Source organism: Psammomys obesus, unplaced genomic scaffold, assembly GCF_907164565.1.
Source record: "Psammomys obesus unplaced genomic scaffold, mPsaObe1.curated_primary_1811, whole genome shotgun sequence".
NCBI lineage: Eukaryota > Metazoa > Chordata > Mammalia > Rodentia > Muridae > Psammomys > Psammomys obesus.
The window spans coordinates 39,779,108-39,801,031 of record NW_026587216.1 but is presented as its reverse complement, the minus strand read 5'-3'; the positions used below and the strand labels follow the sequence as shown (position 1 = coordinate 39,801,031).

At 48.5% G+C, this 21,924-nt stretch overlaps 1 protein-coding gene across 1 annotated transcript; it reads right to left on the bottom strand.

The window, feature by feature from the left end:
- Nucleotides 1-5,134: 5,134 nt before the first annotated feature.
- Nucleotides 5,135-20,610, bottom strand: Gdf6 (growth differentiation factor 6). Its single transcript, XM_055603628.1, has 2 exons — nucleotides 20,229-20,610; nucleotides 5,135-6,084 (listed from the first exon to the last, which is right to left on the bottom strand). The coding sequence occupies exons 1-2, from the start codon at nucleotides 20,608-20,610 to the stop codon at nucleotides 5,135-5,137; spliced, it is 1,332 nt and encodes a 443-aa protein (XP_055459603.1).
- Between the last annotated feature and the right edge of the window lie 1,314 nt (nucleotides 20,611-21,924).

Genomic DNA, 21,924 nt, shown 5'->3' with positions numbered 1-21,924 from the left:
TGTTTGTTTACAGGGTCTTGATCTGCAGCCACGCTGGCTTTGAACTGTGTGTGTGTGTGTGTGTGTGTGTGTGTGTGTGTGTGTGTGTACATATTTGTGTATGGTCTATTTGCATGTGTATGTGTACATGGGCACATATACGTGTGATGTATGTAGGTATATGTGCTCGTGTGCATGCACGCGTGTGGTGTATGGGAGTAAATCAATGTGCAGGTGATGCAGAGGCCAGAAGAGGACATTTGGCTGTCCTGCTCTGTTACTCTCTGCCTTGTTCCTGTGGGACAGTGTCTGTCCTTGAACTTGGAGCTCCATGTTTCCCTGGTTAAGCTAAGTCTGCCTCGAGCAGCAGCAACCTAGCAGCCTCCGCAATGCTGGGGTTGGAGGTTGGTTTTTACATGGTAGATGCATGGGCTTGACTCTGGGTCCTTCTGCTTCCATAGAAGCTTCTCTCATCCACTGAGCCACCTCTCTAACTACCTTCTTCCTCAGCCTCCAGAGTAATGGAATTATAGGCATGGACACTGCCACTAGCTGGTCAATGTTTTTAATTCAAAGAATTTTCAGATTATAGTTTTAAAAAACTAGATAAATGGGAGCTAAATATCAATACTGTCATATTAATGGTTTTTGAAGTTAATGGGACAATCTGTGTGTATTTGATACTTAAAATATTTGTAAACTACCGTAGCTAAAACAGCTCTAAGCTATAAGAAGTTGAGTTGTCATTATATCTAACAAGTTCCCTCTCATGACTTTGAATGAGTAATTGGGTAATTGGGTTTCTGATGCCCAAGCAAAAGACACAAACAGAACTCGAGTACTTACTGTAACTTGTAAATCGCCGTCTTTAGAAACTGACTTTATTCATTTTACATGAAAAGTGTAAGTATATAAGTAGGATATGTTTTGCTTTGCCTCCTGTTAGAAAAGTTGAGGATTTTAAAATAAATTTGGGTTATATGATTTAAAAAAAAAACCTGCAAGGTTTAAAGAACATTGATTAGCTAAATTTATGACTAGAATTAATTAGTTTTTAAGATTTTTTTTCAATGTGTGTTGTGTGTCCGTGTACAAATGTTCCTGGAGGCCACAAGAGGGTGTTGGATCACCTGGAGCTCGAGTTACAGGGAATAGCGATGTGGGGATTTGAACTCCAGTCCTCTGGAGGAATAGCACATACTCTTTACCATGGGCCATCTCTCCAGCCTCTAGAGTTACCAGTTAAGGAAGACTGACTCGTTCAGTTTGTGTTGAACAGAAATTAATCACACATTCCCTTGAATGTGACCGACTGCGAAAGGTACATTTGTAGAAGAAAGTTCACTAGCATTTAATGTATTTACTAAGTGTCTGCTAGATGTCAGCTGTAGAGCTGAATGCTAAGAATATGGCCATGAACAAAACAAAGAAAAAAAAAAACTCACCTCAATGGGACCTATATACATTAAGCTTAAGAGATTAGAAAAAAAAGCTTTTATACATTGAAAAGTAATGTTACATATTTTGGTCAGGAAGCTGCAGGCATATCCCTGCCATTACAGCCCTTCCTTATGAGGCTGGAGAAGGAAGATCAGAACTTCAGGATGAGCTTGGGCTATGGTAAGACCTTTCCCCAATAACAGAGACAAAACAGTTCATAGTTTGTTTTTTCATTACACAAAAATTCTCCTGTGACAGTGTCTCTGTTCATCCATGTATCATCAGTGACTAACTCGTTTACACATTGGATCGTCTAATGTGTTGCCTAGAATTTATTATTATTGTTCTTAATTATTCAGAGAAAATAAAAGGATGTAATATTTTTCTTAAAATGCAAATGTCTCTAACCCTAAAAACTAAGATATTTCTATATTTTCAGATAATTAAATCATACTGTGTTTTCCCTAAGTTAAGGCATAAACTTTCTGATAGAGGGAAGAATGGTAGGTAAATTGTGCGGAAAGAAAAGGTGTAGTTGGGCCTGTATATTGTAAGGCTTAGGGCTGGAATTAGGAATACGGGAGAATTGGGTATTGTAATAAAAAGAGTGTAAAAAAGTGCAACAAATTCTCAGCTCTTTTGAGAAAGGCCTGCATGGGGGAAAGAGAAAGAAATCACTAGTTTTCCCAAGTGATTGTTTGCAAAATGCAGAAGACTAACTGCATCTTCAAAATTTCCAGTGTGGGCAAATAAAGCATTTGCAAAATGGTTATGAATTTGAGGGAAAATTATGAATTGATTCCACAGGGAAAAGTTTAAAACATCCCACTTGTATATAACCAACCTTCTGTTCCACCCACCAGCTGGCAGTCCTTTAACACTGGCTAACTACGCATTCTCTGGACAGGCATCTGGGGGACCATTAGACAAGGAGATCCTTGAGTTCTATAGTCCAAAAGACCGAGTTTAAATCTGAACAGCCACTGCTTGGCTAGATGGTCATTAGCATGCTGCTTATTTTTTGCACCTCAGATACTGTTCTATAAAAGAGTTTAGGGTGATGCCTACCTGATGGAGTCTCTGGGTGGTTTGAGATAACACAGGTTCAACAGCTCTCTGTGCCTGTTCCTGACTCTCAAACTTGAACTCATACAAAATTTCCCAAATGTGCAGAAAACAACAACGACAAAAATACATTGTACCTACTACCTGTGATACATCCTAGATGTAAGCAAGAACAGTAGTTAAAGGAATGGAGCAGGGCCTAGGGGTGCAACCAGCTGTCGAGCACTTAGCTTAGCTGGCAGGAAGCCCTGGATTCAAGAAGAAACTAAGAGAAACTCAAATTCCCACTTAGATTCTTGAGACCAGTGATGGGGCAGAGGTTTATCACAGTATTGACAGATGGCCAGGATTTGGCTTTAATTTTATGAATTAAGAAAAAAAAATATGTAAGTGGTTGTTGAACAGTTTGGAAGAAAAAATAATGGTCATAACAGTGGCGTCTAAAACAATAAGTCTCTTCAAATTGTCTGGTACTGGAACAAAACACTATGAACAATAGTTTCTTTAGAAAATTATTTCTATAGGTTCACATAAACCAGGCTGAGTTATTAAGGGGAAAATGAGTTTAATAAGACAGTATTAACCAGATTCCGTATCATCCAAGCAGGTATACTATAAAATTGTTTTGAATATTAATCAACCTCTGGTAACTTTAGTGTTGTCAAAGTTTGTATTATAGTGAGGTAGACAGTTTCCAAAACAAAAAACAAAAAACTCTCCATTAGACACACTTAAAATTTTGTAATAATATTTAAGAAAATGATAACATTATGAGAGAATGAAATATCTGATTAATGCTCAACTTTGTACAACTCGAATATAAACTTTTAAAATATTAGAAATTATAACATTTGAATGCATATAACTTTTTGTACATTAAGATGAATTGCAGGTTTTTTTCTTTGCACTTTCAGTCATCTTAAATAAACAAATATGTACAACCTCAACAGAACAACAGTGCATCCAAAGCAAATGTGCATTTCAGTCAGTTCTCCTGGCCAAGTCTTGTCTTCTCTCTCCTACCATTTTACATAGCCGTGTTGTCAGCACCCAGCCCTTTCCTGGACAGTCTGTAGTTCTCTGAACCAGATAAGCAACAGACTTAGATGGGGAAAGAACGAGCCAGTTGGAGTAACCCAAAACATTCTATACTCATTACCCTGCCTTCCTCAGTTTAAACCACTCCATAGGCAAAGATGGAGAAGCTTAGTTCCCAGAGACTTTGCCTGTTTCATGTTTGAAAATAATCTTGGCACAGACTGATGGAAGGACCAAGGTTCTGACTGCCTGGGAACAGGTTATTTCCCTATGTGCTCTCCTGCTTCCTGCTGGTTTCTTTCCTTGATGCCTGTACCCCAGTTTCCACCCCAAGCTCAGTGTAGCATTTGACGCTTCACAGTTTCTCATTACTCAGGTTTTAAAACACCACCTAACTGGTAATTACAATCTAAAACAATTCTCTAGGGGGAGCCCTGGGCTATTGCTGGCTGGTAATCTCTCAGGAATGTCAGAAAGAGGGGAGGGAACTTAAATTTTAAGAAACTTCAGAGGCAGAGGCTCCTGGCCCTTTCATCCTCTTTCCCTGCTTGGGGCCTGGCCCTTTATCTCCATCCTCCTGTGGGGCCCATCATCTCCCCTCCTGATGTAGCCCTTCCACTCTTTAGGTCCTTTTCTCCTCCTCCTCCTCTTCCCTTCTTACCTTAATTATAGAGTTTCCACCCCTCGCCATTAAAAAAAAAAAATCATTTTCGCCTTAGAAGGAAGTGCTGGAATTCTGGCAAATTCTGTTGAAAGAAATCAATGAGAACCAGACCTGACCAAGAGCTTTTGGGTGGGCTACCTCCAGCCTTGGGAAATGCACCTCCGTGTCACCCGGTCAGAGGTAGAGGCCTTGTGGTTTCTCATTATCCTTCACGGGGTTCCACACGGACTAATTCTTGTCATTCCAGCCATACCAACTCCTTTACCCCCACCAGCAACAGTAAAGGCATCCGGAGACCTGAGTCCAGGGCGGTGGCAGCTCCCAGTTCCCTGTGCTGGGAGAGGCTAGGACAGAGCTGATAAATTCACGGAAACACAGGGAGGAGAGAAGGAGGCAGCTTGGGCTTCTCTCAGGGCAAGACCCTTTTCTATTCGCAGATCCCTTTGGCCAACTCCCCTTAATACTTCCTGTGCAGAAGCCGGGGACGCCAGCTGTGACGCAGCTGGAAAGACTCAAAACACCTCACTCTCTCACACAGGTAGAGACAACCATCTGAAAACGTGGGAGAAAGCCATTGACTCTTTCTCTCACGTCTGCCTCCCCGCGCGAACACTCGTGAACAGGTACCCATCTCCCCTCTCTCCTTCTCCCATCAAAACCAAGGAGACGCAAGAAGAAGAAGAAGAAGAAGAAGAAGAAAATCCAAAGCTGTAATGATAAAGAAAAGAAAGAATCCTTCTAGTCTTTCCAGAGTGGCCCAAATGTGAAAGCCTTAGCTGGGTTGGCGGGTGGAGGCTGGTGGGTGGAGGGCTGGGCCGCCTCCCCTCCCGCCGCGCCCCTGCTTTCCGGCGGTTCCGCACCTGCGGCCTCTTCCAGAGCGGCTCCGGCTCTCCTGTCAGCAGTCAGGCCTCCCCCCGCGGTCCCCGGCCCGGGCGGCGGACGGCACCGCTACCTGCAGCCGCAGGATTCCACCACCATGTCCTCGTACTGCTTGTAGACCACGTTGTTGCCCGCGTCGATGTACAGGATGCTGATGGGAGTCAATTTGGTGGGGACGCAGCAGCTGGGCGGGGTGGAGCCCGGGTCCATGGAGTTCATGAGCGTCTGGATGATGGCGTGGTTGGTGGGCTCCAGGTGCGAGCGCAGCGGAAAGTCGCACACGCCCTCGCAGTGATAGGCCTCGTACTCCAGAGGCGCGATGATCCAGTCGTCCCAGCCCAGCTCTTTGAAGTTCACGTGCAGCGGCTTCCTGCTGCAGCGCAGCCTGGACTTCTTGCCGTGGCGCTTGCCGTGGCGGCTGGCGAAGGCGGTGCGTCGCCGCCGGCGGCCGGGCGAGGGCAGCCAAGGCCCGGCGTCTGGGGCGCCCGACGGCGCTGGCCATGACCCCTCGGCCCCCGCGGCCTCGGCCGAGCCTAGCTGCTCGCGCATCTCGGTGAACAGGTTCTTGCGCTGGGATCGGGTGAACACCACGAGCAAGGCGCGCTCCTGGGGCGGCCGCACCCTCCGGCCGAAGCCCAGACTCCGCAGGTCCAGAGGAGGCAGCTGCTGGGGACCCCTCCCGTGCGCCTCAGTCTCCCCGTCGTCCAGCTCGCCCCAGGCTGCTCTCAGCTCCAAGCACAGCTGCTTCCAGGGCTGAGAGCGCAGGCCCTGCCACACATCGAAGACTTCCCAGCTGGCCTGGCTTGGCCCCTGAGGATCCAGGGTCCTGGAGTCCAGCAGCAGCGCGGACAGACAGGGGAAGAGCTGAACGCGCAGCGGTCGGCCCGGTGGCCCCCAGGGCGTTGGGGGCGCCTGGCGATAAAGCCTCAGTTCTGCGCCCACCAGCTCTTCTTTGTCTGAGAGCGTGGACACATCAAACAAATACTTCTGTCTCCGGAGAGGAGTGTGCGAGAGATCGTCTGCGAGATAAAAAATAATTACAGTCAGTTTCACTTACCGGGAGATCAGCCGTTGCTCTTCGGCAGTCCCCAAGAGGAAGTGGGAAGGAGGGGGCAGGCTGCCAGAGAGTCCACTTTGGCCGCCCAACCACCCCCAGGCTCACCGCCTGGACCATACACAGCCTGAGGAAGCACCACACCAGACTGGACTCCCTCCTCATCTCGGCTGCTGCCTGGAACAGAAGTTTGTACTCCTGTGGGTGTCCGCCTCCCTGAGCTCCCGCTCAGCAGGCTGTGTAACTGCCACTGAGCCCTTGTGGCCCCAAGTCTGGGCCAAGCTTCCCTAGTCTGTCTGACCATCATTGACGCCTCAAACGTGACACAAACCACCCTGATCCAAAACAGCCTCCCTGGGCCTCGGTCGATCACAGACACGTATCTTATTATCTTCCTGGTACTTGAGATTATCTACAATTATCCCTTCTGTATTTGTCAGGAGGTCTGTCTTTCCCAACCACCAGGCACCCTCCACCAACCCATAGAAGGGAAGGCAAAGTCAAATCCACGTACCTAGAGCCCTGGGTGATGCAGAATACATGCAGGTCAATAGACACGAAACTTGTAGAACAGTGATTTTCAATTTGTCTTTAAAAGTATCAGTGTCGGGGGCTGCTTGTCTAATTGAATCGAAATCTAAGAACAGGACCTGAGCGTGAGGCTTCTGTATGCGTGTGGTGACCCTCTTTCCTTCAGACTACAAGTGATTTATAGCTACAGCCATTCTATAATCTCACTAGTACAGGGTCATATTGCTAACACCACACACACACACACACACGTGCCCAGCCTGCAGTGTTGCTGGGACATTTTAGGCCCAGCATGATGGAGACAGAACGGAGAGTTACGGTGTCACTTCTCTCTTTCTTTCCAAGTCTTCGTCTTCCTTACAACAAATAAGAGTGATACAGCTTTCAGAAGTGGAGACAGGAGGATGACCAAACTAGCACACCAGACTTATACCTACTGAGAGATCTTCTGGTACATGGGAAACAGGCATTCCTGGAAAGAGAAAACCTCAGCCAGGGATACCTAGACACAGGCAGAAACATTCCCCACCCCTTTTCCCACCATCCAATCTGATATTCTGTTTCACAATGAATGTGACTAAGATTCATTTCTTAAGTTACAAGTGAGAAAAAGAAATTTGTGACATGTACAGATTGGCAGACTTTAAAATTTTCAAGGCAAATTCTTTAGGAGGAGGAGAAAAATGACACCCCCTCCCTTTTTTTTTTTTTGACACTTTGTGCATGCAGCCAACGTCACTTCAACGTGCAAGGCGGAAAGTTAAGCAGATTTTCCTGGGCTGCCTTCCCATAAAATGTTTACAACCCAGCAAATACAAAAATCCCCAAAGCCCCCCGGCTTTCCCCAGAAGCTAGTAAAGTTTGGGTCCATTTCAGTAGTAAAAGTATGGCTGGGTTCAGTCGGACCCTCACTGCCTATCCAGATGTAGCCTGGGGACACATAGCCCATAGACACTGGCTCTGGAACCTCATCCACACCCAGCCAGCACTCTGCTAATTGCTGGCCCACTGCCTCTAAGGTACAAGCCTGCACCTGAGATAGAGCTGTGAGAAGGGTCAGAGAGATGAAAAGGAGAAAAACTGCCACAGGAAGTTGATTTATGGAAGTCAAGATCTTTAAACCAATGGGGGGCGGGGGGGTACAACACACTTTATTTTCCTTCATAGAAAGCTGTGTTTAACAACGGTGCTTAGCCACTACCCAGATCTTTGTACTTGTCACCTTAGGCTTCACTTCCTCTTTCTCTTTCTCTTACCAGTTTAGGCTGGAATGAGAAAGACAAACTGCAGATGCATGCTTCCCCCCTAAATGTTGTGAGGGCTGGCATAATTCTAACCTTGGCTCCACTGAAGAGTTCGATAGGGTAGGTGGATACTGTTTCCATTTCTATGGTGGCAAAAGCAAGGTTTGGGAAAATTAGTTACCTAAAATTACCTAAAAGAAGTTGAAAATTAGTTACCTAAAAGAAGTTCCAAAGCTTGAGAGGTTAGCAGTGAGTCCCATTGCCTTTGCACTGTAGGCCAGATATGGAAGTCTAGAAGCAAGCAAGAATGGCTGGGAGCTAAAGGAAGGAGGATACAGACCAAGCTGTATGTGTAGAGGTTTGGGGAATAAATGCTGGCCTCTTTGGAGAAATCATTTCCATCTCTGTTTTCATAATTTTATATACTTGGTTGTTGGCTAGAGAACATAGGCAGATATAAAGAGCAACAATTCATTTATTTATCTTTCCTGCAACATGGAAAGATCATCCTTCTTTTCTTTTTTTTTTTTTTTGGCCTTTTTTTTAGGGGGAGGGCAAGGTTTGAGACAGGGTTTCTCTGTGTAGTCCTGGCTGTCCTAAAACTCACTCTGTAGACCAGGCTGGCCTTGAAATCGCAGAGATCCTCCTGTCTCTTCCTCCCAAGTTCTGAGAATTAAAGATATGTACCACCACAGCCTGGTTAGCCTACAGAGCTGAGTCAAGCTGTGACAAGCATCTTATAGAGAAAGGCTCTTGTGGATTCTTCAACCCTAAGTTGTCTGGTGACCTGCTTTGCAAGACTATCCTATCCATATTACTATTCTAGGATGCAAGAAAGAATGCAAGTATGGCCTCCATATGTTCCCCTTTCTTCCTGTGCTAGTCTTCCTCATTATTGGATGAGTCCTACTCGGATACTTACAGCCACCCCAGTCCGCACGTCACAGCATCCCAGGTAAACATACTCATGAGTGGTGTGATCCACTCCTGAGAAGATGGGTTGGTAAAGAAGCCATTGAACTGGGGTAAAGGCCAGAATTCTGTGGTTCAGAAACCTATAGTGGCCATTAACACACACACACACACACACACACACACACACACACACACACACCAAATACCAAACAACTAAAACAACCTAGCCTCATGAATAGCTCATGGGAACTTGTTGGAGACAGACATTATCTCAGGTTCCAGAAGCTGAAGGGGCTGCCTTTCTAGGAACATCCGGATGATGCTCAGCAACTCACTCTGAGAAAACCACTGACCCAGATGAGCATTGGGTTTCCCATCAAGAGGGGAAAAGAATGCAGTGGAGAGAAAGCAAAGCACCCAAGTCCAGGGCATGATCCAAGACACTTCCACCAAACCATGTCACCATCTTCCTCAGCTCCTTCTAGTCCACATAAACACTCATTTTTTTAATGATTTCATCCAGATGATTTCTCAGCATGTCTGCAGAGCCTCTAACTCCTAAACAGAGGACCCAAGAAGGTAGCTGCTCTCTACAGATCCCATCCAGAGCACATTCCCCACATGTTTGGACCTGCTTTGGAGCCCTATGCAGCAAGGACATAGACAGGAAGGGGCATACCGTAGGTCTGGAATGTAGAGACCACCATGTGAGCACAGTTACAAACTCCTGCAAACACTTTACCAGCTGACCTGGCAACCCAAATCCTGGCCCAGCTGCCATGGGTCACCCGTGGCCAGCAAGCTAGCCCTTTGCACAGCCTGGCACAACCCTTGCCTCCTACTAAGTCTTCTGTAAATATGGATGATGTCAGAAGATGACTCCCTCCCTTGTATAAATGTGCACTGTGGGCCTCAAAAGCTATAACACTTCCTCATAACTATCTCAAAGTCATCCTGAAAATGATTTCCCTGCTTTGGGCTCTTTAAATTCAGAAGTGATCAGTATTCATCATGAAAGGCTTCTGTTTGGATCAAAGTAATTTGTTACAGCCAGGCTTGCCCATCTACTCAGCTGAGGTCTCTGAGAATGGGACTCATAACCCTCTCAAGATACAACTGTAGGGGTTTCTTTTTTCTTTTCCCTTTTTGTCTGAAAGATGAGTAGAGAAAAGAGGAGGAAGAAAAGAGGGAGAGGCTATCACAGGCATATCTGAAGAAAATCCTTGGCAAGTAAAAAATTGGCAAAATACAATAATATGGGCAAGCCTCATGCTGACACTTCTGGTGTGGGGTCTTTGTTTTGTTTGTTTGTCTGTTTATTAAAAACTCTATGTAGTCATAGCTAAAGTGAAACTCTCTCACCTTTCCCTTTTTTTTTTCTAGAATTACATCATCCAGAGCTCCTAGTTCCAGATGTTCTAAAAATTAAAATAGAAGGCAAGTATTGATAAAAAAGATGTGTCTCAGTCAGAATAAATATAAATTAAGAAGACAAGGCTTTTAATTGAAGAAGAAAGATAAGGAGCAATAATGGAAACTGACTTTCTTAGAAAAGCAAGTTTGGGCTAAGGCGGGCACAGCAAATAGATGAAGGACTCTAGAGGCAAACACTAAAAAGAGAAAAAGATGGGTGAGAGAGCCCACAGACAGTCTATGCCTAGGATACAAAGCAGCATATTCCTCGAGCTATTTCTCCCTAAGGGCTTGCTTCCCACCCAGCCCTCATAAAGTTTCTAAAAAGCTGAAACTTGCCTAGGGGACTGGACTAGAACTGTTTTCCCAAGACATCACTGGGATCTTATACAGCTGAGGTCCCTCTTGAGGATTCATGTTGGATTTGGTTTTTCCAGTGCCTAGAACTAAGAGTGATTTCAAAAAATCCAGCAGATCCATTTACACAATGATTGGTTTCTTGTCCTCTAAATTAAAGGATACTCTCTGGATGGATGCTGGTCAGACTCCAACAAACTCCTCCATCTGTCTGGTCATGTTTCCTGGCTCTTGAGAGGCACAGAATCTGTAGCTAGTACAGCTCAGAAATCTCAGAACATGTGACCTTTCTCATTCACAAACCCTAAGTAAGATTAGGCCCTGGGGTGCAAAGATAAACAATCATCTTTTCGAAGAACACTCCAGAACTTTTTGAGACTCAGCCTCTTCCCTGGCCCCCTACTTATTGTAGACCCAGAAGTAGTTCTGTACACGGTCTTTGAGCAAGGCTCATGGAACTCAGAGCTTTGTGGCCTCTCTCAGGTCCCTTCACCAAGCTTTCAAGCTCTGTTCCACTGTTCCATTCATCTACAGGGAAGAAACTTCAGAACATCAAGACTTAGCTTAACATCTTGCAACTAGGAAGAGATCATACTAGATCACACAAGAGAAACCTCCAGCTCTTAGGACTCCTCTACACAGGTCCAGATTGTGCAGTGGAAAGGGAAAGAAGAAGGAAGCCTGCCACCACTCCCTTTTTGGTCCTAGATGTGATCAACACTTGACTGGGCTGCGGTTTCCCCAGCATGGGTCACCCTGTTCTTTACTAGATGGAAAACTTCCAAGCTTGGACTTCATGGATATGTCTGGAGCCACTTCTGAGGGGTCTCAGATCCATCACCATTCTGAAGGGTCTGTCAAGTTAGAATCTTCTAGGTGTCCTCCAAAAGTCCCTCCCTATGTGGTGCAAAGGCCTATGGGGGCAATCTATGCATGGGCTAGTTACTTTGCCTCTAGGATACAGGTAGCTCCTGAGCGTGAAATTCCATCCTTTCAAACTCTGCCCCTCTGCTGAGCTTTCTCATTAAGAAAATATCTTAGGAGCAAGCAACACAGTTCCCCTGAATGTTCTTCCTTGACCCCAGAACTTTTGTAGAACACCCAGAAGAATATTTGTATCAGCAGACACTGATGTAGTGCTTACTATGTGCTAGGAAAAACCTAAATCCTTAGTTTATGTGATCCTCACAGCAACCTGTGAGCTGACGGTTACACATTGTGTGTGTGTGTGTGTGTGTGTGTGTGTGTGTGTGTGTGTGTACATAAATGTTAGGATTCCACATTGTGCCCCATAAATACACATAAATATTATGTCAACTAAAAAGTAAAAATATGTATTTTTAAAAAACCACCAGAAAGGAGAAGAGATAAGCAGAAGAGGGTAATGCCATGAGTATAAGATCAATATTCCATGTTTTCTCCATTTGTGGAATTTATGGAGATGTATGTGTGACATTGACACTGAAAGAGGACTATATGGAGGAAGGGGACCAGTTGGAAGCATAGGACAAGGGAAAAAAGTATAAACAAAGTGCAATGATGCATACGTGAAGTTGTCATAGTGAGCCCATGAGCCCAAGATTCTGTAGAGTAGAATAAGAATAAATTGGCTGTTTAAAAAATCCGCTTCTGAGAAAGGTATTGTAATAAATGAAAACCTAAGGAGCTTCACAGTAAATGGTGGAGCTAGAAGTTTGGCTCCTGTACTGGTGTCACCACCTTCTGCATGATGGGAACCCTGATAAGCTTCTAGTTCTTCACTGCTCATTCTAGGAAGGAGGGAGGGCTTAGGTATTTGGTCTCCAAGAGCTGTTCATTTCCCAAGCAGTATAGCTGAAAAGATTTCCAACACTATGACTTTTGGAAGACAGTATCCAAACCATCTTGTTTCTCTTCTACAAAGTGGAGATAGTGATGCCAGCTGATAGGGTCATGGAGGTGGACAAAATATGAGATATGAGTAGATGTTGTATAATGGTTAATTACTACCAACACTGTGGAATGAGCATGGTCATTTAAAGTCTAAAAGACGCAGCTTATTCCAATCCTTATCTGTGACTAGTGTATTGATCACATGACTTCCCAGACTCATCTGCCTCCATCTACAGAGTAGGAGAATCACCTGTAGATCTGACAGGATTGTTGTAATGGTCAGAATCAGGGTACATCACATGGCACATGTAAACTTGTAGTCAACCTTATTACAGTTATCTACATTTTGGTAGGAAGAGATTTATCCGTCATTATCTTGGCCTCTTTGAAGAGTCAGGGTCCCTTTCTTTCCACTAGATGTCTAGGAGTCTAGGGGAAACATTGCTGGGCAACATGGGTAGAAAATAAGAGGAACCTCTGGCTCCTGCCCATTGGAGTTCCAATGACAATCAAGGCTTCTGCAAGAGTAGGCTGGAAATGTATTAGAGTGACCCTTCTCAGCCTTTTTCACATCATTTACACTACCACTGTCTTTCCCACAATGCCAGATGACCAGTGCCCTCCATTTGAGCGTCATTAAAGTGTGAACCATTCTGGTAAGTCTCCACCTGGCAGTCAGGCAGTATTAGCCTGTGGATTAGCCCATAAGTCTCCCTAACTGGACAAGTGAAGCCCCTAGGAAGAGTCTGGACCTCCTTTCTCCTCTCTTTGGTATGCTTTGTAGGGTGTGATCTGTCCACAGAACCAGTCATGGGTAGTAAGAGAAGGCTATTTCCTATTTGTACCTGGAAAAATAAACAAAAACAAAACAAACAAACAAACAAACAAAACCCAACTTACTCCCACGTTGAGGGAAGAATAACCTGGAAATGTTATTCAGTTGTTACTGCTGACAATGTGGCTCCATCTGTCAGGAGTAAGATCGCTCTGGTGGCTCTGTGGGGATATACTTCCTGTCCCCACTAAATGGTCTAGCTTCTCAGAGTCTCTTGACTTCCTTGGTGCCTTCACTGACAATTTGCCCTGTGCTTCAGTTTTGTTGTTGTTGTTTCCCCTTCCAATTCCCCAAATGACCTGGGAACCCTTCATGGGACTGTTTTTTGTTTGTTTATTCTTCTGTGTGGTGGAGCCATGCCTTCCTTCCCACATGAACCTGGGTCTTGAAGGCTCCTTGGTTAAAGGTCTGATTGCCCGCCCGCACCCTGCAGAGTGAAGCTCAGAAGGGAAGCTTGCTCTCACCTGAGGAAAAATGCATCATTGATCCTCAGCCCAGCCTTAAATTGTGGTAAACTCCAAACTCACTCTTGCTAATTTCTGGACAGCTAGAAAGTCTAAGAGCCAGCTCCTCTTGAATCCAGCCAACAGAAGCCTAGCTGTTGGAGCTAAGTTCTTAAAACCTCTTGTGGTCACAGACTTTGTTGGGGAGACAAGGACTAACCAAGATCCAAGAAACTTGCCCTGGTATTTGTCTTTGCACCTGGGTCTTAACTTTGACTCCCAATCACAGCAGCTTAAATCTTAATTTAACCACATATAACTGATCAAAATGAAATGGATTTGCAGCCAACTCTCCCAGCTCCCACCCCCTCCCCTGTGGCTGTAGGGGCAGCTGATGCCAAGGGGACCCAAAGCCGCACCTCTTTTCTAAGGACCAGCACCAAGATGTTTTGTTGGAGATGGCTTTTCCTGCAGTGTAAAGGACTGAATCTACAGAAAGCAAAGTGGGAGATACCACATCTCCAAGTAACAGTTAGTGATGGGGGTGCATGAGTCTTAAAGCCCCTCCTGGAGTTTGTAACTGGACTGCATCAGCTCCAAAATAGAGAGATAAGTGGATGTTTTATGTACCTTCTCTTCTAACTAACCCTGTAGTTGCAGGAGAAGGCAAAGTTTCCAAGAGACACAAGATGGTGGCTAGACTTTTGTGTTCCCAGTTCCAAGCCTTTTGCTTTGGAGAAGTCTCCTTAATATTCTCTAATGTACTGCGCCAATTGCAGTCTCTGAAGAAGGGATTCCTCCAAGTGGCTCCTCTTGCTCTCACTTCAACGGTGTAGCAGATGAGATCCTGGGTGTCAGCTGCAGGCCACAGTTTTTCAGGTTTCTTCCCCATCAAACTTGCAAGCCTGGTCTACTGGGAAGTGGTCAGCAGCTGGACCACTTATCTCCCTTAGGAGATTGCTTTGCAAATGTGAATACTGCTTCTTCTTGCCCTGTTCCTGCCTTCTGCCCCTCTCCTCAATCTCAGGGGCACTTCTGTTGCCAGAGCACCCCCCTGCTCTTGTACAGCCCACTCTGATTGTAAGCTTTGCACAGCCAGAGAGCTTCTCCGCAGGCAGGTAGCATCCAGTCATTTTTTTTTAAAACTCCCGCAGTCCCTCATCAACAAGTGGACCTAATTCTCGACCCTGGGCAGTACCGATGGGTGTACCTGAACACAGAAGGCGACCTGAAACCTGTTACGGCAATGGAGACTTATTTAATTACACTAAGCAGAAGACAGCATTTAACCCAAATTCAATTTAAAAGTAAACATACAAAGTTTAGATTAGGAGTGTCAAAGGATCCATGGGATTTGGGTCATTCTTCTTTCCCACTTCCCATGCCAAAAGGGCTGTTTCCTGACCCCACAAGATCTTAGTTGATGCTGAATTATTCAGTAGCAGAGGGGTTATTGAACTAATACATTTTATTGTTTTCAAAAGTACCTAGAAGCTACGGTTGAATCCCTCAAGATTGGTTGATGAAAGCGCAAGTCTGTCAGAAAGCAAAGCTTCCTCTATCTGCCACATTTCTATCATCGCCCCCACAAACACACGGCCCCCCCGGAAGATGTCTGACATGGAAGAGGTGTGCTATGGCACTACAGGGGGAAACAGATTGCAATAAAGTTCCTTTCCATGCAAGACCTGAATTCCCTGCTCCCAGAGGACTCAGGGACACTGGTACTCCTGGTCAGAATGGTTTGGGTCCTGATTCATTTAGGAAAGGAAGAATTCACAAAACCTAAAGGGTACATGGCTCAGATAAATTTTGTTTTTCTTAATGTGCAGAAACGAAGGAGGTGTTTGAGCACATTTTTTCTTCCCCATCCCCCACCAGCGACTGCACCCTGGGCAAAAGCCCAAAAGCGCCAGAGTCTCCAGAGAAGAGGGTAGCCTTTGATGTTCTCAGATAAGCCTTTCTGGCTCAGAATCCTCCTGCACCCTGCACTCTGACTGCACAATATTCTAGGTCTTTTTTAGCATCTTGCCTTTTCTTTTTGTCGCTTTTAAGGACCCAAGGACAGTAACTGGTGTTGAGCTACAAGCTTATGGGTTTGGGGGATTGGGCTGCTCTTAAATATACCTGAATCATTCCAAGCAGGAGAGTGGGACCCACTTTGGGATTTCAGACTTCCTTGATCTCCCCGGGTCTCTTCCCCAGGACCTTCGGGCTAGCCCAGCCTGAACCACAAAGCTAGCTCTGTACCCAGCACTCTGCCTGTGCCCCTCACACATACACACACGGACACGCACACACTTACATGCTTAGCAAGCCCCTTCCAAGGCTGTTCTCTCTTTCCGGGGAAATAAAGCCTAGATTGGAACCTTCTGCCCAGCTTCCTCACTTGGCCGTCTGGTATGAATTAGTGTTTTTATAAGGGACTCAAACAAATCGAATACAAGGTCACCAAATAATTAACAGTTGCGAATTCCCTCCGACCCCATTAAAATACTTCCCTGCTTATATTTCATTTTCCGTTTGCCAATGACAACAGGGTCCAGGCAAAAGTGCTAGCGCTGCTGCGTTGACCTCTCCATGCAGAAACCCACTGCTCTGCGTAAACACGACGCTGCTGCGTTGATCTCTCCATGCAGAAACCCACTGCTCTGCGTAAACACGACGTAGCGGGCAAACTTCAATAGCAGGAAACGACGAAGCTCGAGAATGCCCTCCTCTCTCCAAAGCCTGCGCCCCTGGCATACTCCTGCCTCCCTGTAATCTCTGAGCTGAAGATAAAGAGACCAACTAAGCAGCCCACAGCAGACTCTCCAGGACTCGCCTCTCTACTGGTACCCAGCTCCTCAGGACGCTTCCCTCTCCTCTTTGTTATCTGTTCTTTGCTGTCTTCTTTCTGTAAGCAGGCACACAACAACAACAGCAACTGTTCTTACTTCAAAGTCTCAGGGAAATCTAATCCACTGAAGCAATCTTAGACTCAAGTTGCTCCTTTCCCTCATCTTTGAATCCTTAAGAGCTTTTTTTTTTTAAAAATTATTTGGCACTTACCACATAAACTGCGAGTCAGGCTCTCTCTGCTCTTCTCTTCTGTCTCTTCTCTAGTCTCGGCTTTTCTCTACCTTCCAGCCTAATTGTCCGCCTTGCCCAGACCCCAGGACAGGGAGTTCAGAGCCCCTGAACTCCAACCTGGTCCATCCTGACCCTACAGTCTCAGCTCCCCACCAACACACAAACACAATTTCTTAACTCTACTTATGAAAAATAACTTTTGAGGTGCAACATATGAAAAGAGCATCCATAAAGTAGTTTTTATCTCTGCTAACTAAATACAAGAGGAAGCCGGGCACAAAACATATTCAGACAGTTGCATCCAGTGTTTCATGAGAACCACTGACTGGGTCTGTAAGTACCACAGAAGAACATCAAGCCAAAAAGAAGATCTCACTTTTCTTTATTTGTTATTTTACTTCTGTATCCCACCACAGTTCTTAGAGACCTTGTCCTTACCCTATCCACACATACAGTGTCCTGGATTGTCCTTCAGTGTCGAGATTCTCCCACCAGACCCACCTCTCAGTAGTGTGGCCTTGAGCAACTTAATTTCTCTGTCTTCCCTAATCCAGCTCTAAAGCAATGCAGCAACGGTAGCCAAGAATTAAACGAGCCCATTCATGTCATAGCTTTTAGCACAGTACTTGGCCCACAGTAAAAGGTCAATCCGTCTTGGCTACTGTTATTTACCCTTCCAGGGAGTTTTCAGAGCTTTCAGTAAGGACAGATGGGTCAGGGAGCAGCAGTCTGGACAGAATAGAAGGCCAGCGGTGTCTCTGTGGAGCCACCGCTCTCTTCACTCATTCGGCTTATTACTGCCCTCTCGTTCTCAAGCACCAGCTTCAGGTATAACTTTCAAATTCCTAGGTAAGCAAGAACTTTAACCAATTCTCTGCGAGATTAGTGAACCGGCTTCGAAGCTCCTCCCCTAGCGGGACCCTGGCTCCTCAGATCCCAGCCTACCACTCTGTGGCGATTTAAACCTCCCCTAGGCAAGGCGCCAACTTAGCACGACAGGCTCAGCTCCTGGCTGTCCCTTTTCTTTTTGCCTGCCCACTCAGGGGTTGGGGGAGGGGATGCTGAGGAGTTTGGCACGTTAAGACCCCCCTTCCCCCGCGCACGAGAGGGGCGGAAGTCCTCGCCAGAAGCTGGGGATGCGCGGTTAGTGGGTCCCTTCCATCACGGGAGACTAGACACCGTTTGATGTGTTATGACATGAACCCTCAATTAGATCGCTGAGTCGAAACACTCCAATCAGGGGCCCAATGCTAAGCAAGCCCCGGAAGGTCCAACTCGAGGTCACCACCGGTGACACATCAAATCAAAATCAGTGAGAGGGAAAGTGAGGTTTTCCCTTTATCAAGCTGGGGCTGCAGCCGGCAATCCAGCCCCTCCTCCGCGCTCCCCTCCAGACCCACTGCGCACCCGCCTCCTCCGAGCTCCTTTACACCCGCGCGCGGCTTGAGGCTAGCATCACAGCCTTCCAAGTGTCCCAGCAGCCCCCTTACAGTTTTCTTCCACCTTGGAGGGTGAGGAAGAGACAGGGTCTGGCAGCCCCCTCCCCAACACATTCTGAGATCAAATCCACAGTCCTGCTGGCATCCTGACCAGGACGAGGGAGGGAATAGGGTTCCTCCACCCTACTCCAAACCCCATCCTATCCTGTGCTCGAGGAGCCTGGAGGCTCCTACCTCGATGCCTGGGCTTCACGGTGTGTGGGCGCTGCAGAGCAAACTAGGGCTGAAGGGCGGGTGCTATGCAAGGTTGGGGGGTGGGGTAGGAAGCTTCTCACGCTTCCCTAAATTTCAAAGTCCTCTATAGATACCTTGGAACGAATGGCCCACAATGTTTCTTGGTCCTGTGCCAACCCTTAGGGAGTAGTGAGCCAATGAGGGCGTCTGACTGGGACACCCACACCCGGGAGAGCTTGTCACTTCCCAGGAAAAGAAAAGAGTACCCAATCGCCTGCCAGCCTAGGCCTCTAGGATTTCTTCCCTTGGAGCACTATTCTCTGACCTTCCATCACCTCTCCTTTGGCGACGGTATCAGAGACGCTAGGAGGTGAACAGAAAAGTTGCAGGGAGAGAAACTGCGATGCAAGGCGGTAGGGAGAAGTTGGCGCTGCGTTGGAGTACCTGGGTCCAAGACCTAGCAGCAGCAATCAAGGCGAAGAAGCCACGTGTCTTCGTGAAGGTGACTTTACTGTTCCTAAAATCATCATAAAATACGGCGGCGTTAATTTGCCGCCGGGACCTTTCATCAGCTCGTAACCCAGCTGACCTCGGGTTGCAGGGGCGTACCTGGCTGGGCCAGAACCTTGGCTGAGAAGAAAGGCAACGTCCACCCGAGGCTGGAGACTGAATCGGACTTGGACTTGGGGCGGGTGGGGGAGGGGGACACTGTGGAAAACCGAGGTAGGTAGACTTAGCTGAGCACTTCCCTCTGCCCAGTCCCGGGGACTCTTGGGTTTCTGGGCACTTTCAGTGAACCTGAACATACCGGTGGGAGCTAAGTCTGGGAGTGTGCGGAGTGGACGGCTGCCTTAGCAGCCTCTACCTTCTCTACATCTCCCTCTCCACCCACCATCCTTTCTGTTCTCTCTCCTCCTTTCCTGCTTTTTGTCTGAATATTTTTTCTCTCTAGAAGGCGGGAGAACTTTCCTGGATATCTGACATTGACCATGCTGGGGATCAAGGAGGACAGCAAGAGGGGGAAGCTCAGAATCCTGAGGACGCCCTAGCATCCTCTCTGGCCCAGGCGATGAGGGTCGGGTCCTCTAGAATAGTCAGAGAGAGGAGAGGCTATGGCTGAGAACTTTGAGGCCCAACATCCGCGCACTTTTAGCGTCCCTGTTTCTGCCCATCCCTTGGACTGCGGCTTGAGAACTATCAGATCTGCGATGCTAGAGAAAAAGAGAGGAGGGAACGGTCTCAGAAGGCACCGGGTGCCCACCTGGCTGACGTCCCCCACGCCCTGCGCAGGGCTCCAGGAGAATCCACAGGACCGCTGAATCAAGGCGAGCCTGACACTGATCCTAGACGCCGCCTCGACCTCCTACTTTATGCTGGCTTTTCCTCGAGAGACAGAGGCTCCGAAGCCCTCACAGGTGATCTAGGGCCGGCAGCCCCCACAAGCTTAGGCCACAGGGTCCCTCAGTCCTCAGTTCTTTCTCTGACCCGTCTCCATCTCCCACCACTTCTCTTCCTCCGGTTACCAGACCACTGACCACCACGATGCTTTCCACAAAAGAGGAGAAAACAAGGAAGGAAAAGGGAGAAAGTAGGGGAGGGTTAGAATTTGGGGCTCGAGAAAAGAAAAAAAAAAAAAAAGGAGGAGGAGGAGAGGTGTCCAGAATGGGAAGGGAATTCACAAAAACAGCCTCCTGCCAGAGCCCGGGCAGCGCTCTAGCTGAGAGGCTCCAGCGGGCGCTTTCACCCCCACTTACCTAGTCCTCTGTCTACAAAGCTAGTGATGGTGTTAGCGGACTTGGAAGACTGAAAAAAGCTGGCGTTGATGCCCAGCTTCTCGGCAATGGAGTAAGTCCTGTAGATGGACAGCATGTACTCGTGAGGCACCACGCGCAGTCCCCTGCCCGGCGGCTCCTGCCCCTGAGATGGTCCAGGCGGCTGGTGCTCCTGGGGCGTCCGGCCCTCGGCGCTGTCTCGTGGAGTCCGCGGCATCTTCCCCTCTCTGCGGCTCCTCACGTCCTTGGCGGAGTCCAGTTCGGCGGAGGAGGACGAGGAGATGGAAGCCTGCTGGAAACCCGGCAAATCCCAGAGGAAGCTGATGAGGAAGATCGCCCAGAGCAGGACCCTAGGAGTGTCCATGGCGAGACGAGGAGCCGAGTTCCTCCGAGAGGCGGAGGCGACAGCGGCAGCTGCGCCGGGCGCGAAAGGCCACGGAGCGGGCTGGACAGCGGCGGGGGCCGCGGTGCTCCCTCCGGCAGACTCCGAGTGCGGGGAGCCGGGTAGCAGCTACCCAAACCCAGGCCCTGCCACGCCCCCTCCCGCCCCTCGTCGGGAGGGGGGGACGGGAGAGGGGAGGGAGAGTGGCGCGGCGGGGAGGGGGAGGCGGCGGGCGGTGCGGGCGGGGGGGGGGGGGGGGGGGGGGGGCGGAAGGGGGCTGGGGTAGGGGGCGGCGAGGCTCAGCGCCCCCACCTCCACCCCCGCGGGACGCGTGCGGGACCAGAGCTGCGAGCGCCCGGCGGCCGGGGTGGGGGGGCGGGATGCGAGCGCTGGGCTGGGGAGCGAGGGCTCGCACCCCGCGCCCGGGGCGGGCGGGCGAGGGCGGAGAGGCCAGTCCTCCGCGGCCCCGCCAGCCGCCCGCACTTTCTCGGTAGCCGGAGTTGCTGCGGAGCGGGCAGCTCCTGCCGCAGGCTGCTGCGCGCTGCCTCCCCGCGCTGGTACCTCCTCTCCTCCTCCCCCCGGGGCTCAGCCGTGAGCCCGGGCAGCCAGGCGCACGGGCCGGTCCTCCGCGGCCCCCATTCTCTCTCGCTAGGATGCAGCTTTCCACCCAGATCCGCGTCTGTGCCCGACCTTCGAGGTCAGGCGGAGGCCACCAGTCTTGAGAGTCTGGACCCGCGCTCTGCTCGGAGCGGCTGAGCTCCCCCGCTGCAGGCTCCCAGCTCTGCACTCGCAGACCTCAACCTCGGGCGCTCGCTCCAGCTGCTTCGTTTCTCTCTTTCCTGTGGTCCCCGGCTTCTCCGGCCCCTTGGGGTCTTGCCTCCCTCTCCTTCTGCGCCCGCACTTCCCCTTTCCTCTCTCATTCCTATTGTCTGCAGGTCTTCCTCCTTCCCCAAGTTCCTTCTCACCCGGCTTCGGTACTTCTTCCCCGGCGCTCGTCCCGCCCCCGCCCCCACCCCGGCCTGCATTTCTTCTCGGGTTATGGCCTCTGGACTCTCTGTTTTCCACCCTTTCTCCCCCGACCCTTCCACCAGACCCCACCCTGCGCTGCTCTACCCCAATCTGTTTCTCTTCAGCTCAGCCTCGCCCCATCACGAGTTTCCTTTATCTGTCCCCAGATTCCCTGTGTCTTCCACGCCCACCGTCCCGCGGGTTCCCGGAGCCTGGAAGATGCTAGCTTAGGCGCTAAAGGGTTGCTTCTCTCTCAGGGTGTTCTAGACAGAGGTACAGAAGTTGTCC